Consider the following 15,726-nt stretch of genomic DNA (forward strand, 5'->3'; position numbering starts at 1 on the left):
TCTGGCGTGTTTGTGCTATAGTTTGCTTCGAAAATATTCGCAAATAGTATTACAGTACATTATAATCAATTTGTAGTGGCAATTTTTTATTTATCCATAAGAAAAATATATGTTTTTTTGTTGGATCCAACGGCTTCCATGATCCGACGCCGCGGTCTACCGTTGGATCCAAATACCACATTGGATACTCGTGCGAGCTCCATATGTCGCGCAATAGGTACCTAGAAAATATGTCGCGAGGAGGTAGAAAAGCGTTAGCACGGTTTTTGTCACATCTTGGATTACAATGACACCCTAATAGTTTACCCTTGCTAGAGTGTCCCCCAAGACTAAAACATCTGTTTTAGGAGTTGTATAGCTGAGATCTGGATAGGTAGTGGTAGCTAGGAACGACCGTGCAGCTTAAGAAACATAGGCAAAGTTAATTTATTGTATTCCCACACGCAGGCTGAATGGGAGAGAGATAGATATACCGGTAAACTCACCTCGTACAGATTCAATAACTAATCCCAACTCTTGAGAATCCAAAAATTCGATATCATGTATCAGTACATTTTCTAGACGGCCTGATGCATAGGACACATCGTACGGCTCCTTCAAAGATTTCTTGACGACGGTTACTAATCAACAATTAGTACAGTAACCATCATGCGACAACATATTTAAATAAGTTGAGGATATACTTACAGATAGTCCCTCGATCATTTTCTCTTGCAAATGCATAAAATTGGATGGCCTAATTTCACAGTCCAAAGGAGATTTTAGTCTATCATGATATCATTGACGATTGCATATCAATAGCATAGTCAAAGGATGAATTAAATGCGATAATTAAAAAGCGTACCTCTTCTTCAGCTACCCAAGAAGCAAAGGACCGCGCACTTTTCCTTTGGATTGGTTGGTCTTTAAACTGCACAGTATTTTTTTGTAGTATACTTGTCTGATTACTGATTATACTCGATGGGCGATCCAGCATAGTATTACACATTTCAGTCAACGTATTAACAAGCTGTAAGAAGCCTGTATGTTTCCAGCGTTCATCTATTAATGCATGTGCAGTATAAAGGAGGATGAGTATCTTTGCCACCCCATTTTGTCGTCTTCAACTCGACCCAAATGTTTTGTTACTAGTACCTGAGCGTTCAATGCCAGGGTATACAGTGAAATATTCGGTCAAACCATCTGTTGCAAAGGATTTCTTGATAAAGTTGACTACCAACCATGGATCATAGGCTACAGCATCTGGATGATTTTGATATTCCCCACCGTTCTGATCTGCTAACTTTTCAATCACTACAAATATGAAAAAAAAGATTCGTGAAATCGAGGAAAGCGAAGCTTATGTTATTTACTTATCATATATCGTCAACACTATGTTATAACGACCGAAATAGCAAAAGGAGAATTACTTACTATGTAAAGTCCATTTGATGAATTCGCGAAACTCTAAGCACACCTTATCAACAGATATCCGATAAAAGATTAGGCGTTTTAACAATAGTTGGGCTGTATCGATGCACGCATCAATTACACTTGTGTCTAGCAGCTCGGAATAACGCTCTGTCCTATTAGTGTTAGAATTGAAAAATCAAAATCAGCTTCAGATTATTACCTTCAAACTTTTCCCCTCAAATCTTCACATGAGTAAGTTTACCATAAACTGTATCCTCTAAGACGATTCAGACGATGTAAGAGACGAGAACAGGCGGGTTCCAGGTACTCATTTACGAGTCTCTGGAGGTTTCCGTAGCTTTGATGAGAGCGACTTTCCCACCGTTTGACTTGCTATCAAAGCATAAAAAACAGAAGCATGATTATTAATTTATGCGATGAAAGGTATTTCTCATCACAATACACATACCTGATCCGTCAAATATTGGGTAAAATAAGCATGTACCGGTTCACTTGTGTTCCCTGTTGCAATTAATCCTAGAAGCTCGATTTGCGGCATAGGATCCGTCTCACCTATAACCAAGAAAAGGAGTCCCTTTCAGTACAGCAGAATCTATAGCTCTATAACAGTCTCTTAAGATGGAAATATGAATATGAAAGTCCACTTACTATTTCGTTCAAGCAAAAGTCGTGATATTTCACCCGAGCTTTGTTCAGCAAGCCTGCGAATTGTTGTATGATGCTTGTTTAATAGGTTTACGCACTGATTGATGTATCGTAAAAGGAAATCCACATGTTTTTGTTCCTCTGCAATATTGCATAACTCGTTTCTTTTTGAGAGTAAAATGCTCGAGTCCATAGAAAGCATATCACGTTTTTCGGGTGATTTCTGAACAAGCACTTGGATAGTAGATAATGTGGGTCCAGTACAGGTGGAAACCACCGTATGTTCTTTGTTTTTCTATCAGCATTATGTGAGTTCTTCTGGTACCTGATCCGGGAGTAGCACGATAGCTACTGAGCATGGTTGTAGTCAACGCTCTTATTACATGCTTTAACTACTTACTGCTTTGCCGTCAGCTCGAACGCTCATGGTGCCTATGTGGTAAGTACCATTAAGACTGTTGAGCGTTTAACAAAAAATAGCCCTGACGTGGATACAAGAAAAAAGTACATGTACGAGGATAGGGAAGAGGGAGAGAGATACAGAGAAACTGAGTTGTTACCTGAGATGTACTCGACCATGATTATCGCCTACAAGTAATAATGTGTGTTTGTCTTCGGATTCTTTTGAAGGCTGATCAGGAAGTGGAGGCTTCTTTTGCTTCATGAAAGGAGCGAGCGGTCTATATAAAGACGTATGTGTCAGTTCCCGGCACGCAATAGTGACAGTTGTTATTTTGACACATTACGCTGGTTCGTCTGGTGGTTCCATTTTAAGGGCAGGAATACCATTGGTGAATTCCATCGCTTTTGGATCAAATCCATACTGTTTTAAAATTGAACAGCATTGTGAGAAATTTGGCTTATAGAGTTTTACAATCTCTTAACACAATGTATAATTTTGTTTGTTGACCCTCTTACCATCGTATCCACAGGTTTATCTTCTTTCCGAGGAAAATGAGTCCAAGCGAGCGACGTGATCTTTAAGTTTCCGGACCGAGAAGAAGACGACGACTTTGTACTTGTTGACAAAGTTGTTGTTGATGATGATGATGATGACGGTATCGGTGGTAGCGTGTACACGATCCATTTTGGTTGAGCACACGTTGCGTTTACACGTCGCACAGTGCCATTCGAGAATCCTATAGCAAACTCTTCACCTATTGCATAAAGGCACCTTGCATCAAATAAACATCGTCATACACACACTATTAAAATATCGGTGAATAGCCCGCCCCTCCCTTCCCAAAACAGGGACAGCGACAACATACCGTTCGGATTCCATGCCAAAGCAGTAATATCGGCGCCATCGGATGCATTCATTTCCCAAATCGGAAACCATCCATCCCTGCACAACGCGATCGTGTTGTCTGCAAAGACAATGGCAGCAAGATCTTGTGTTGGACACCAAGTGATCTGTTTTGCTTGTTTTTTCAAATTCTTCGAATGAAACATTGGAAACGAGAATTGGGATTGTTCCGAAAACGGTAGTGTGTCGTTAATCTTCATTATGGGGTTGATGTTCGAGGTTAGGGTGCAGTAGTAGTAGTAGTAGTAGTGTTATCAATAGCAATAGCAGAGAGCGACACGCGAAACGAAGAAAAAGTCGCAAAACAAAGTGCTACACGCGCATAATTATAAAAAAGGAGGTCCGCGCGACGTATATTACTGGACCAGAACGTTCGCGTTGTGAATAGGCTATTTATCACTTCTCTCTTTCTTTTTTGAAGCGGCAAGTTAGTATAAGTCGCTGGCCCTATTCAAAAAAAGCTTGTCATTCTATTTATGCTAATAGGGAAACCTTCAAGAGATAAGATCCTGTACTGGTTCTGTATACTGTGTTAGCCTTATTAGATTTAGATGATCAAGGTCAAAGAATCTATTTTCTATGTTTGTAGCTTACACAGACAATCAAAGAAGAACTTTAAACCGAAACCCTTCGATGGAACATATAAGGAACAGAAGATTGCAGAGTACGAATGCCTGCTGTACAGGCTGGAGGTGAGAAATCGTTAAATGCATCATCGGTGCTCGCAGAACGCTCATTTTTGACGCTGCTGGTAACACCACGGTTGTGCTTTTCGGTTTTCGCTTGTTCAGATGCTTTGTTGAAAAGTTAATAGCGTTCATGGCGTGGAGCGAGTTGTTTATTAGATGGAAAGAGCGGTGGTGATATTGGTGATAACGGCTGTTGCTGTTGCTGATGATCTTGGGTCAAATGGCCGCAGTTCCAACTCCCGTTTGCAGATGGCTACTTCCAGGAGTCGTCAAAATGAGCATACTGCACGGATCGATACCCGTCTTCCCACCATACGTCAATGAAGACCGTAGCAAATTTCTATGTTTCCTGCATTGCTTCCTTTGCCGCCTGAAGGAACAGGTATGCGTTAGATAATATGCTCGGTCTGGTAACTTGCGTCCCAGCTGTTATGGAATTATATTGCTATAATTACTCTTTTGGATAACTCTTTACTTGCATAAGAGAGGCCCTAATATGCTCGTTCTAAGGTTGTAGAAGATATGAGCGCCGAGAAGTATCGCTGATATATCGCTTAAACATTCTTATCAATATCAAGCATTACCTAGGACATCAACAATCTAGTTGGTAAAGTCAAAAACTTGTTCGTCTTTAAACATTCTTTATGGATAATGTCAGCTGTCATTGTAACTAGAATTTCACCGGTTATAAACAACTCAAATCCCGGAGTAAGTTGCTGGCATAAGTGATTTCAATTGAACCGCTTTCCTATGACATCCACAGTTTCGATATTTATAACTTAATAACTTACCATGGAAGATAATACGCCATTTTTTACACTCCACGAGTATGGTACACTACGCGAAGACATCATTTTCGAAAAACAGAATCTTAGAACTTTTTAAATCGATGGCTGGTTGAGGTGATGTTTGTGCTGATGCATCAATAAGTGCCGCGAATTTTCGTTTTCTGTTCATGGTACACACGAGTGGTACTCGAGAGCAAAGGTGGGATCACTATCGCTACTGCTGCCGTAATTATGTACATTATGACACTTAATATGTGTAAACCGTAGACATGAGTGCATTCTGTATGTGGTATTTACTGATGCTTAGGCTGAAAACGCTATTAAACCTATCAACAAAATTATGCATAAATTGCTTCGACACCGTTGTTATACGCGAGCAAGTACTCGAAGTTGTGCATCCAAAAACTAATAGACATTATCGGCACTAGCTACTGTAATTAAACTAGGATTAGGGTTACAGATACCTCGGATAGGCCTCGTTACCTACCGATATACTGTTTGTCTTATTATCGGCGCCCTTAACAGGTTCACCGTATTGTTTTTATTGCTTTCGACGCCTCCGTCACCGCAATTTTTATCACGACGCAGCCTTCTACGTTTTCTGGATTAATGGTAACAAGCAGCAAATGTTGGGCAGCGTCACGTCAAGCATACTGTCAGATCAGTTACCGTAGTGTCCCAAAACACTCCCACAATTTCGTTTCGGGTTTCAGTTACGTCGGCGCTCTTCCGGTGGTGATGTTGGAATAAACGTCACGGCTGATGTGCATACTTACATATGCAAATGCAAGATTTTGTATGCTACTTCTTGGGCTAAAATTCTTAGAGGTGCTGTAGTGGAAGCTTTACACTCGAGCTATTTGGCTCAAGGACGCATCACTAGCACGCTGTAGCCGGTATATCTACTCGATTGTGTCTACGGTCAATCTTGCTGATATAAGCGAAACTATATGGGCAACACGAATATGCGCCGAGGATATACTGGATATCGACGTTGGCTAAGTGTAACCGCAAAATTTAGTCGTTGAAAGCAATGATAAAGATATACCGCCTACTGCGCTGCAAGATGACCTTTTCATTTACGGGTGATGATCGTAACGCTAAGATGTAGTCGCGATATTGATGCTATTGATCTCGAGGAACTCATCAAACGATATCTCTAACGGAGGCTGTTGCTCGAATGACTGTAGATACGTGCGTAACCGACGATACGTCTATATCTATAAGTCAACAATTTTTTTTTGTATGGCCTGTAGGCTAATTTTATATCGACAAAATATGCAATTATGCATCAGAAATAAGATTGATATATTAATACATCAACGTCTGTATCAACCTCTTTATAGCGTCTAATTTCTTTTGCCATGAATTCATCAGCTGTAGAGAGTTGCAGGGTGTGGGTTCACAAAAGGGAACCCATATCTGTATTTCTGATGTGACCTGTTTTCTTTGCACGTCCGTGTGCGTCGATGCGCCTGTAGAAACACTACATCTTCCATTTCTTGCTCACTTGCGTAGTATCTTGCAGCAATGTTTATAACACTTCAATAAACCTCCTGTGAATAACTCTACACAGTCGCTTATATTGTTTATAATGATTTAAGCTTGCTCTTGTCCAATGAATAGTATGTAAATGACGCAGAAGGCACATGTTTGTTTTCCAGTATTCAAATTCATGCGTTCTTCATCTACTATATGTTTCGTGTGGCCAACCCTACTGCAAAGGCTGATGTAAGAGACCGAATATGAAAAATTGGTAAAAGTAAAGTTTCTGCTTGATTTAACTGTTTATTTGATGTTATCCATACTCGTGCATGCTGGAGATGCAGCTATAAGGCTGTGATATATTCGACAACATCTGTGATGTGCTTCACGATTTTGAATAGTTAATACGGCTGCACTGTTGGACACTATCTAAAGATTCGGCAGCTTTAAACCGGACATTTAATGGGCCCGCAGAACATCGATGCATGAATAATTGATTTATTCTTTACTTAGCACAATTAGTGCAGACAGTATGCGATGAAGTGGGTAGTTGGATTTCTTGCAGTGCCTCTTTTGCTTTACGCTTCCTCTTTCCATGTCCCTTTTTTTTGTCTTCTCGGCTTACTACATAGAACGTACGGGACATGCGGGTTCCACTGGGTGAGGGAGAGGGACGCTTGAAAGACCACTTAACATTTCTTGATACTGCAAAACCGAATATACACTGCATGGTCAATCCGTATGAGCCGAAACCGAGAAATGTTTTATATCTCCCGGGGCTCTCCTTTTTTTTTTTTTGGCAATAAGAAATGGTACATCTCTGAAGTCAAACTACCATGATCGTGCTATAGTCTTTGCAAATTGCAAAATCCTTCAATTGACAATGTGTATTGAGCTCGCACCAATGCAACAGTACCATGATAGGGTTCATCAATACGGGTAAATCATTTTTATTATATGCACTTCGATACATATTCGCTCCAACTTATTTGGCGACACCGATGACGCCACAAGCCCAGCGATCGCCAGCGTTACCAGTGGTCTTGGACAATTCGTGACCGCCCAAGCCAAGGTCATCCTCAGCAGCGTGGACAACGACGGTACGGCTAAACGTGCAAAAAAGCAATTAGAGTTTGGCGCTAAACTTTAAGACAGACAAGATATATTTCCTCAGCTTACCCAATGACAGAGTGGGGGCCAATCAATTTGATTTGGTTATCGGAGATCTTCAAGGTGGCGTTACCGGAAGCATCAGCAACGACGTTACCCATATCACCAACGTGGCGTTCGTCAGCCTCGGGGGCACCGTGGGTCTTGCCGAAGGGGTTGAAGTGAGAACCAGCAGAAGTGCAGCCTACGTTAAAGATATAGTGCGAGGTGATGTGAGCATGCGTGTGAGTGAGAGCGAGTTTCTCCGAAGATATTTTTTTTTCAAAGGCCGCACAATCACTACTACAACTACCAGGCCGAAGACGCGCGCATCGCGTCATGCCGGGGTGAAAAAGAGAAAATGAGAGTGTCTCCGGGGTGGGGTTGCGTACCGTTGGTGTTGTCGCCGAATTCGTGGACGTGGAAGCCGTGCTTGCCCTCGGTCAAGCCAGAGACCTTGGCCTCGACGGTGGTGGGGCCGTTCTCAGAGTCCTGAGAGAAAGTGATGGTGCCAGTGACGGGAGAGTCACCACGGATAACAGCAACAGCCTTGACCATTTTGATTATTTTTTTTTGTGTTTGATGAAAAAGTTGGGGAAAGAAAGCAAGAAAGAATGAAAAAGGGAAAAATGCGTCGTAATGTATGTTTGGCGGCGGCATATTCTGGTGACTTCACCTTTGTAATTACATCACCGACTCATCCTCGCCAATCAAACTTGAGCTACATTGCCATTTCAAGCCGAATACTCTCCCGTGAATGAAGAAGCGAAGCATCACACAGACTTAGTATCGTATTATGCCACTTTCCGGTAGAAGCGTACTTCATTGTAACATAACACCGAACACACTCGTTTCTTTGTTTGCTTGATCATGGCTTATATTATGATTTGCGCGATTCCACCGTTCAGGACCCGAGGTGATATACTTTCATTCCACGCAGTTATCAAGACAATATGCTAGTTCTATGCGCATGGTTACTATCACTCCATGATTTCCAGGTGATATCAGATAAACGTCGAGCGCTAAGGTTTCTTTTCACAAGATACACGCACGACGCGTCACGGTCTTTTTCTTGCGGCATATGGTATACAAGATTTATTTTTACTTCAAATATCACACCAGTTGCTAACTGGAATACACGAAAAGTATCTACAATTTGGACAGATCTGCGCGTAGTTGTAGAAAGAGAGTGGGAGAAAGTAAGTAAAGAGTAAATGCCACGAAAGTTTTTACCATACCTTGGTTGGATCGTAGGCGGAGTAAAACATATACAACATGATGACAAATACAACGACGAGCACGGTCAACGCCGCAGCCCGTATCCCCCATGTGATCCATCGACTCGTTGACGCTGCTGGCGACATCAGCAGGAACCCCATGATTATACCTGTCGCCAATCCGCCTATATATACATATAGTATGCGCAGGCCGCTTCTTTAATGTTTTGCGCTTCTCTCTCGCTTTCCCTTTGCGATACAGAAACTCTTACCAACGTGGGCGAAGTTATCAATTCCAGGAAATATCCCAAACACGAACGCGAGTATGATCGAAAGCGACAAACTTGCCAGCCGACGCGTTCGACGTCGGATAGTCTTCCAGTTCTTTACTGTTTCCACCATCATAAAGCCTACCAGCCCCATCAATGCTCCAGAACAACCCATCGACGCTAAGTAATATGAACGAACGGATTGTCAATATCATGCATGATAAATAACAAAGCAATATTACCTGTTTGGGCTGACGACATGAGCGAACTAAACGCAAAACCCCAGATACCACACACCAAGTACAGAAAGCCAAAGGATAGAAAGCCCATGTCGCGCTCAAGAGTAGCACCAACTTGAAAATGAGCCAACAGACACACGACGATGTGGAGAAGGCCTGCATGTATAAAAATAGGACTAAGGAGACGGTAGCCTTGGTTACTGCTGCCGCTACCACCACATAATTGTTCCAAGGTGCAGGTTGCATTTTTCGACAAACAAGAGTCTATCACAGTGCTTGCTTGGTAGTCTGGTAAAGGCCGCATACACGGTGTATACCGTGCACCGGTGTTGATCAGAATCTATATTTATTCAGCATCATCACACCACATCAATTGTTCAGCTTTAGGTTCAGCATGTAAACAAATAAAGAAAAGAGAGTAGTGGTAGTATTTAGCGATAGGGCAGAAAAAGCTCAGTTACTCAACTGTAAATGAGGGTCCAATCATGGGATTGAATGGTTGCGTTTCTAGCATGCTTCCGGATATATCGTGATGCTTGGCAAGTGCAAACACCATCGTGACGATCATTGCGGTGGCCGATAACCATGTAAACCACGGTCGTGAAGTAGGACCCATCATGATGCTTCGTAGTGTGGCCCATTTGCTACCGCCATTATTACTAATATCTCGCAAGTTGCCGTTCGATTCAAGTCGCATGAATCCGTCCCTGCGTTGTACAGAGGTTTCCGATGGAGCCTGCATTTCATGCTCGTGTTGTTCCTCGACGTCGTGTAGATCTGTAAAGTTGTGTAATCCATCATTCCCATTGTGTCGTAGAAAACGCCGATGTTCTTCTGGCGGTGGCTGGATCAGCGTTGGTGTAGAGGAAACCATGGATTCTGCATCATCGTTTATATGCTGCCTATCGTATCGTGCTGCGCTGTCCATGACAATAATGACTTGTACCGGTAGACGTGATAATAATGTTAGACGCGGTCAGAAAGTAACAGAAGAGAAAAGAAAGAAGAAAAAGGAAAAGGTAAAAAAACAAGGACGCATGCGTCCCCTTGCCCTCTCTCACTTATCATATAAACACAACGACTGCGTTTGCTATTTATTGTTGATTGATATAGTTTTCGTTCGTCTTGCATGTCAGTTTGCGCCGAGCACAGCTCTTCCGCGCATACTATTTTGGTTACACAGAGAGGAGCTCTTTGTTTTCAAAGTTGGACCAAGCACTCTTGCCTCTTCACCATGTCCTATACTGTATTCTTTCCTTGCTCTTTCACTAAGTGACAGACATGCAGTACATGTCCAGCTTCAACAAAATGTTGCGTAGCCATTGTTTTGTATATGTATAGTCAGGCCACATTCCATTAAGGGATGATGTGAGTTTTGTTTTTTGCTTGCCCTCTTAACTTTTCTTTTGCTAACTATGTTAGTAGCGGCGCAGCATATTCACATAGGAGCAGAAGAACTCCTTTTTTCCTTTGTGACGATAGAGATTTTATAATTATCTATGTACAAATAAACGAAAATTTAATACGTGCTGTACTGGAATTGGATTTTATACAAACCCGAGCCTTTTTAATTTTGATGACAACAATATGCCCAAAAAATAAGACCACTACACGGATTAGGAGATCACGAAGTAAACACCAGTGCATTATGTAATTCCAATAAAAAAATCATGCAACCTAACGCATAGGAAAAGGTTAAATTCTATATTGACTGTTTCTGCATAGGATACGCTATAATGTCACTTGTCTCTTAAGCACTTTTAATTATGCAGAGTAGCTCAACATACTCGTATGACTTTTTAACAAACGTATACTGTAATTACGTAATTAATTCCAAGACTATAATGATATGTCTCCATTAAATATTTTACCAAATTATATGACCGATGCTGCTTTTTACTCGAGTGGTATTGGAAATCCTATCGTACGCCAGTAACCGATGTATATTTCCAAAACATTAGCTCAAAATCCAGAGCTTTAGCCAAAGCTGGTGCCATTTGGATCGTCTGTTCCGTCTCCCAAACAAATGTAAACTTGTCATTCCCGTCCATTGTACTGTGCTTTGCTTCAAAAAACCGATTTGACATCGTTATGCAGAATTATCAAAGAGCTTGATTATTTCATCGATCCATTTAGACGGTGATACGAAGTCAAATTCCATTCCACATCTTTTCATGGTATCTTATACTTCGGATCATTTGCCGATGTTGGATTTACAATATGAAAGAGCTCTTGCTTCAGCTAATCCCCAGCAGTATAGTAGCTTTCACGGCATTGGCCTTGAGTATATTTTCAACGATACTAGCAGAGGCAAAATCCACCGAGCCAGTTGACTCTGTAATTCTTCATGTCGATAATCATATGCATTTGGGATCCACCAAGCATTAACAATGCTGGATAAGGCTGGTCTGTGCCCGATACAGCGTTCTCTGTGTCGCCGATCACTTGATTTATGCGCTCGACAATTCTTGGTCTTGATCAAATAATCAAAGAAATGCTTAACAACGTACTTAACATATGCGTAGCCCATAGGCATGACTATGTTTGGATTATTGGGTGCTGCCTTCTCAAATTGCGTTCCACGTTCCATCCCGCAGTAAAGCTGACACTAAATATGACATAGACATGCATCGGTTCTCTTTGCAATATGCAAATTTATCAAGTTGTATCAACCACGGATCATTTCGCGCTCGTAGTGCTCGACAGATTGTCGCATGTCCATGCACCACGCACAATGCTGGACGATTGTTACTTGACTTTTCAGTTTTGCATAGGTGACTTGGTTCCATCCCAGGCACGGTTCGTCGTTTAGCAGCATTGGTAGCGTTTCAACCTTGGGCGATTTAAAAGATGATACATCAAGCAGATAGTCGCGAAAAGCATTCATGAGTCGTCCAGACAATTCATCGTTGCTACCACGGATAAAATAGTAGATCTTTTTGACTTGTGGCGAGAGAATACAATCACATAGCATAAACAATTCCAGGGAGCCAATTGCGCCAGACAGCATTATCGTCTGCTGCTCATTGTGCGCATTTACCGCATGCTTGCTTAGCAAACGGAAAATCAGCATCTGCTCGATTAATTCAATCGTTGAGGATGGCATTTACAGTCGTTATCGTATCTTTCTTTGACCCTTAAAGCAAATCATCAGTCTTATTGTATAATTAGATTACTGTATATGAGCACCAGTGGTTTAAACCACTTTACTTACGTAGTAGCGTACATTGAGGGCTGTGGCTATTGCGATAAAAAATGCTTCAACGGCATGCATGAAAAGAAGGCTTTTCATATTGCATGACTCCGTGACTGACAGCAAAAAAGTGCTATGTAATAAAAGTAGAAATAATGGCAAGCATAAGCGTATGCAACGTCCATATTATAGCGTAGTACGCAATGCCATATATAGAGACAGTAAGATGAGAGGACCAGTGAATAGTCAAGGTTGTAGCTAATTTTTAGGAAGGACAGAGTGAGGCCAGGGGAGTCAAGACGGGCAGGAAGATGATAACGCAGCAAGGTCACCGAAAAAACCATATCCAAGACGAGCACCGTTATAATTAAAATATCAAACTAAATATCATTTGGTAGGCAGGAAGTGCAAAATGGTAGTTATACCGTGAACGATCACACTGAAACGATCATCGACAAGATTTTGTATCTTCCATTCAGTCAAAGATCAACATTGTTCCGATATAAGCACTAACTCAAGATCTAGTGCAAAAGAAGTAATGTAAGCACAACGTCAAATTTTGACGGGAGCCCCATAATATATGCTTTAATGACAGTATAGCTAGCCAAGACGTTCGATCTTGGGCACACATAACTACCATCACTTCCAAAAGACAATTGGCGGTTAACCATTATTTAGCAGTTCTTCTTTCTTTCTCCTTGTAATTGCTTCAGTTGATGTTCTTGTGCAATAGGTCACTATCATTACCTTTTGAAAATCCACTTTGGCTGCTATATATACAGTATGCAAAGTTTGAACACAAAAAAAAAATCCCAAAGTTACACTGGAACTCTAAATATTTGAGTTTTTGCATGACCGGCGGCCACAAGAAAAGATGTATATTTCGAATGCAAATCGCAGTTATGCTTTCGGAAAAGCAGTTCGTGCACAAAGCACTAAAAGGGGGTGGATTAAGTAGCACAGTAATAAACGACTGTGCCAGTCGGGCTAATCCTGATCTCAAAGCGCAGACTAGTTAGTAAGATAGTAGTGTAGTAAGTTTACTATACTACTGGTGTTGCTCTCTCTCTCTCTCTCTCTCTCTCTCTCTCTCTTTATTTTTTCTGTACACCCCTTCTTGAAACTATATATTTCAGTGTGTAGTAGCATTATAATATAGTATGTACTACGCCCTACTATATATCATATATTGTTATTGAGTCCCTGAAATTCGAAAATTACCCGGAAGAGAAGAAAAAGATTGCGAACAATCGTTATTTCATTTTGAGGAGTGGAGGAGAGAACTCTGCTTGTCATTAATATATATTAGTTCCCCTACTTGGTTGATTACTACAGACAATAGCTTAAATAGTTGGCAGTAGCAGCAGTAGCAGAAGCAGGGATTATGTTCTTCTGCTTGCTTTAATCCTTTCAATAAAAAACAGACCAGATCATCGAGACAATAGCGGATATCTGAGCTTGTTACGGTTCTTGTTCGCGCGCAAAAAATAAAACGTAACGTAAGAGTATAACTTTAAAAGCTTCTCCTTTTCCCCTCTCCCGTCTTCTTCGATTCGAAGCCTACAAAGACCGAGGAGAAGGAGCCTGTATTGTAGTATCAACACAGCAGTATTAGTAGGAATAGTGATCTAATAAAGGGCAACGATCCCTTAACTTAGTGGAACTAGAGTCGCCCACCCATGCCCAAAATCAGAGTAGACATGATACTCCCGCGTCGTCCATAATATATTATCATGCATTACCCGCTACAAGAAAGCCTCCAAGGCTCGACACCATTTCAAGAAACTCCCCAAAAGCGGTTTTTGCTATGGCAACAAGCAACGTTCTGTTGCTGCTGTTGTTGTTATTATCATTAATGGATGCTTGTTGTTGTTGTTGTTGTTGTTGGGTGGCAGCGCAACCTCCACATTTGGATTCTTGCACGTGATCGGATATTCACTTCACCTTCTTGGTTCCTTGAAATTGAGCGTGCCCTTGTCTCCAGTTACGAGTTCTACTATACTACTGAACGACTACTATTACAATTCCAGCTTGACACATTTCTTTTTTCTTCCACGGCATTCAAACTCGGATAAAGGCAAACCCTCCAATTTGCAACCCTTTCTTACTGCACAATTCTGATTCGACTTGCTATTGTTTCGGCCGATCTCTCAGCAACCAGTTTTTCTTTGGTGGGAGGCCACAACAACGTTTTTGAAAGCATATAGCCAAGACCAAGAAAACGGTCTTGAACGAGAGAGAGCATAGAAAAGAACGGTTCCTTTTTTTTTTTTTTACCAAACCTCGTTGTCTTTCTTTTTCAAACAAGCTACTCTTTTTATTATTTCCAATACTACTACTACTACTGCTCTATTGCTATTACTGTTGTCATACCACTTCCCTTTAGTGCCATAATCCTCTTTCTCCCGATTGTTGCTCTTCTTCGTCTACCGAACAACCATTGCTACTTCCTTCTCCTCCTCCTTTCTCTTTATTCCTGCTTCTTCATATTTTCATGTCACAAACGCAGATTGTCCAACCTCAATCCGGCGAACCACTGTCAAAGACGTCTGCCCAAACTACAACCACTGCATCGACCCATCTCACACAAGTGGCTCCTCAGGATTCCGCAAAGACCACTCCCTCCAGAAACAAAGGTAATGCGACAAGAGTTACTTGGAATTTTACTGGAGATGATTTACTTTTTCTTTTCTTTTCAAATAACGTTGTTGTTTCTCATATTTTGATTTCTTATTGAATATTTCAGCTAAACATGTCGATCCACATTATGTGAAATCCCCTCTTCCTGGCAGCGGTACCCCGCCAAACGGTAATAGTCGACCTGCGTCGAGAACAGGCTCGTTAAAGGGCCTGAAAGGCAACGGATTTCTGTCGCTGTTACTGTGTTGCACATTTGGCGCCGGTTCGTTTCTCGATAACAGCGACAAATCGGCTGTATTTTCTCGGCACCGGAAAAAGAATGCAAACAATAATCGGCATAGTCGTGCCAGCACCGCTACCGCAAGTACGTCCGGCGAAAAGGCAGCAGCAGCAGTGTCAGTAGCGGCAGCAGCAGTAGCGGCACCAACATCAACAACGTCCGCCACAAAGTCACCAACATTACCAAAGATCGTTACAAGTCCTACAGACCTTGCCAACGTTGATCCTTCCAGAGCTTCCGCGGATCATCAAGACAGTCCCGACACTGGGTTCACATCAGCCACGCCACGCTCAATACCTCCCCAATCGCCAGAGGTATGTTTTTTTATTACACTCGTGGATGCTGTCGTATGTGTCTTGATTATGTGTCATGATTTTTTTATGTGTGTGCTATGACAAATATAGGGCCAGATC

At 41.6% G+C, this 15,726-nt stretch overlaps 4 protein-coding genes across 4 annotated transcripts; all 4 read right to left on the reverse strand.

Annotated features, from left to right (window-relative positions):
• Positions 1 to 15: 15 nt before the first annotated feature.
• BDB00DRAFT_804597 (anaphase-promoting complex, cyclosome, subunit 4-domain-containing protein) lies at positions 16 to 3,677 on the reverse strand. The gene is made up of 14 exons (XM_053122129.1): positions 3,327 to 3,677; positions 2,977 to 3,215; positions 2,805 to 2,881; positions 2,619 to 2,738; positions 2,459 to 2,513; positions 2,062 to 2,353; positions 1,862 to 1,965; positions 1,655 to 1,785; positions 1,414 to 1,565; positions 1,135 to 1,293; positions 845 to 1,041; positions 688 to 736; positions 486 to 620; positions 16 to 401 (listed from the first exon to the last, which is right to left on the reverse strand). Exons 1-14 carry the CDS (start codon positions 3,562 to 3,564, stop codon positions 295 to 297), a joined length of 2,055 nt encoding a protein of 684 aa, XP_052983743.1. The 5' UTR covers positions 3,565 to 3,677; the 3' UTR covers positions 16 to 294.
• Positions 3,678 to 7,104: 3,427 nt separating this feature from the next.
• On the reverse strand, positions 7,105 to 8,111 carry BDB00DRAFT_804605 (superoxide dismutase). Its single transcript, XM_053122130.1, has 3 exons — positions 7,868 to 8,111; positions 7,506 to 7,680; positions 7,105 to 7,432 (listed from the first exon to the last, which is right to left on the reverse strand). Exons 1-3 carry the CDS (start codon positions 8,031 to 8,033, stop codon positions 7,312 to 7,314), a joined length of 462 nt encoding a protein of 153 aa, XP_052983744.1. The 5' UTR covers positions 8,034 to 8,111; the 3' UTR covers positions 7,105 to 7,311.
• A 438-nt stretch (positions 8,112 to 8,549) lies between these two features.
• BDB00DRAFT_804615 (rhomboid family-domain-containing protein) lies at positions 8,550 to 10,253 on the reverse strand. The gene is made up of 5 exons (XM_053122131.1): positions 9,667 to 10,253; positions 9,204 to 9,540; positions 8,965 to 9,141; positions 8,714 to 8,877; positions 8,550 to 8,641 (listed from the first exon to the last, which is right to left on the reverse strand). Exons 1-5 carry the CDS (start codon positions 10,126 to 10,128, stop codon positions 8,582 to 8,584), a joined length of 1,200 nt encoding a protein of 399 aa, XP_052983745.1. The 5' UTR covers positions 10,129 to 10,253; the 3' UTR covers positions 8,550 to 8,581.
• A 1,615-nt stretch (positions 10,254 to 11,868) lies between these two features.
• BDB00DRAFT_868518 (uncharacterized protein) lies at positions 11,869 to 12,306 on the reverse strand (the record flags this gene model as incomplete). Its single annotated transcript, XM_053126480.1, has 1 exon — positions 11,869 to 12,306. One exon carries the CDS (start codon positions 12,304 to 12,306, stop codon positions 11,869 to 11,871), a length of 438 nt encoding a protein of 145 aa, XP_052983746.1.
• Positions 12,307 to 15,726: the final 3,420 nt, after the last annotated feature.

Source organism: Zychaea mexicana (genome assembly GCF_025766255.1).
Source record: "Zychaea mexicana strain RSA 1403 chromosome Unknown BDB00scaffold_9, whole genome shotgun sequence".
Taxonomy (NCBI): Eukaryota; Fungi; Mucoromycota; class Mucoromycetes; order Mucorales; family Lichtheimiaceae; genus Zychaea; species Zychaea mexicana.

Coding starts and splice junctions, on each gene's coding strand:
- BDB00DRAFT_804615 (XM_053122131.1), bottom strand. CDS start 10,128: ATGGACAGCGCAGCACGATACGATAGGCAGCATATAAACGATGATGCA. Junction 9,541..9,666: donor TGATTGGACCCTCATTTACA/GTTGAGTAACTG, acceptor GAATAAATATAG/ATTCTGATCAACACCGGTGC. Junction 8,878..8,964: donor TGATAACTTCGCCCACGTTG/GTAAGAGTTTCT, acceptor ATGTATATATAG/GCGGATTGGCGACAGGTATA.
- BDB00DRAFT_804605 (XM_053122130.1), bottom strand. CDS start 8,033: ATGGTCAAGGCTGTTGCTGTTATCCGTGGTGACTCTCCCGTCACTGGC. Junction 7,681..7,867: donor ATTCGGCGACAACACCAACG/GTACGCAACCCC, acceptor TCTTTAACGTAG/GCTGCACTTCTGCTGGTTCT. Junction 7,433..7,505: donor GGCCCCCACTCTGTCATTGG/GTAAGCTGAGGA, acceptor TTGCACGTTTAG/CCGTACCGTCGTTGTCCACG.
- BDB00DRAFT_804597 (XM_053122129.1), bottom strand. CDS start 3,564: ATGAAGATTAACGACACACTACCGTTTTCGGAACAATCCCAATTCTCG. Junction 2,882..2,976: donor ATAAACCTGTGGATACGATG/GTAAGAGGGTCA, acceptor ATTTTAAAACAG/TATGGATTTGATCCAAAAGC. Junction 621..687: donor AAATGATCGAGGGACTATCT/GTAAGTATATCC, acceptor ATTGTTGATTAG/TAACCGTCGTCAAGAAATCT.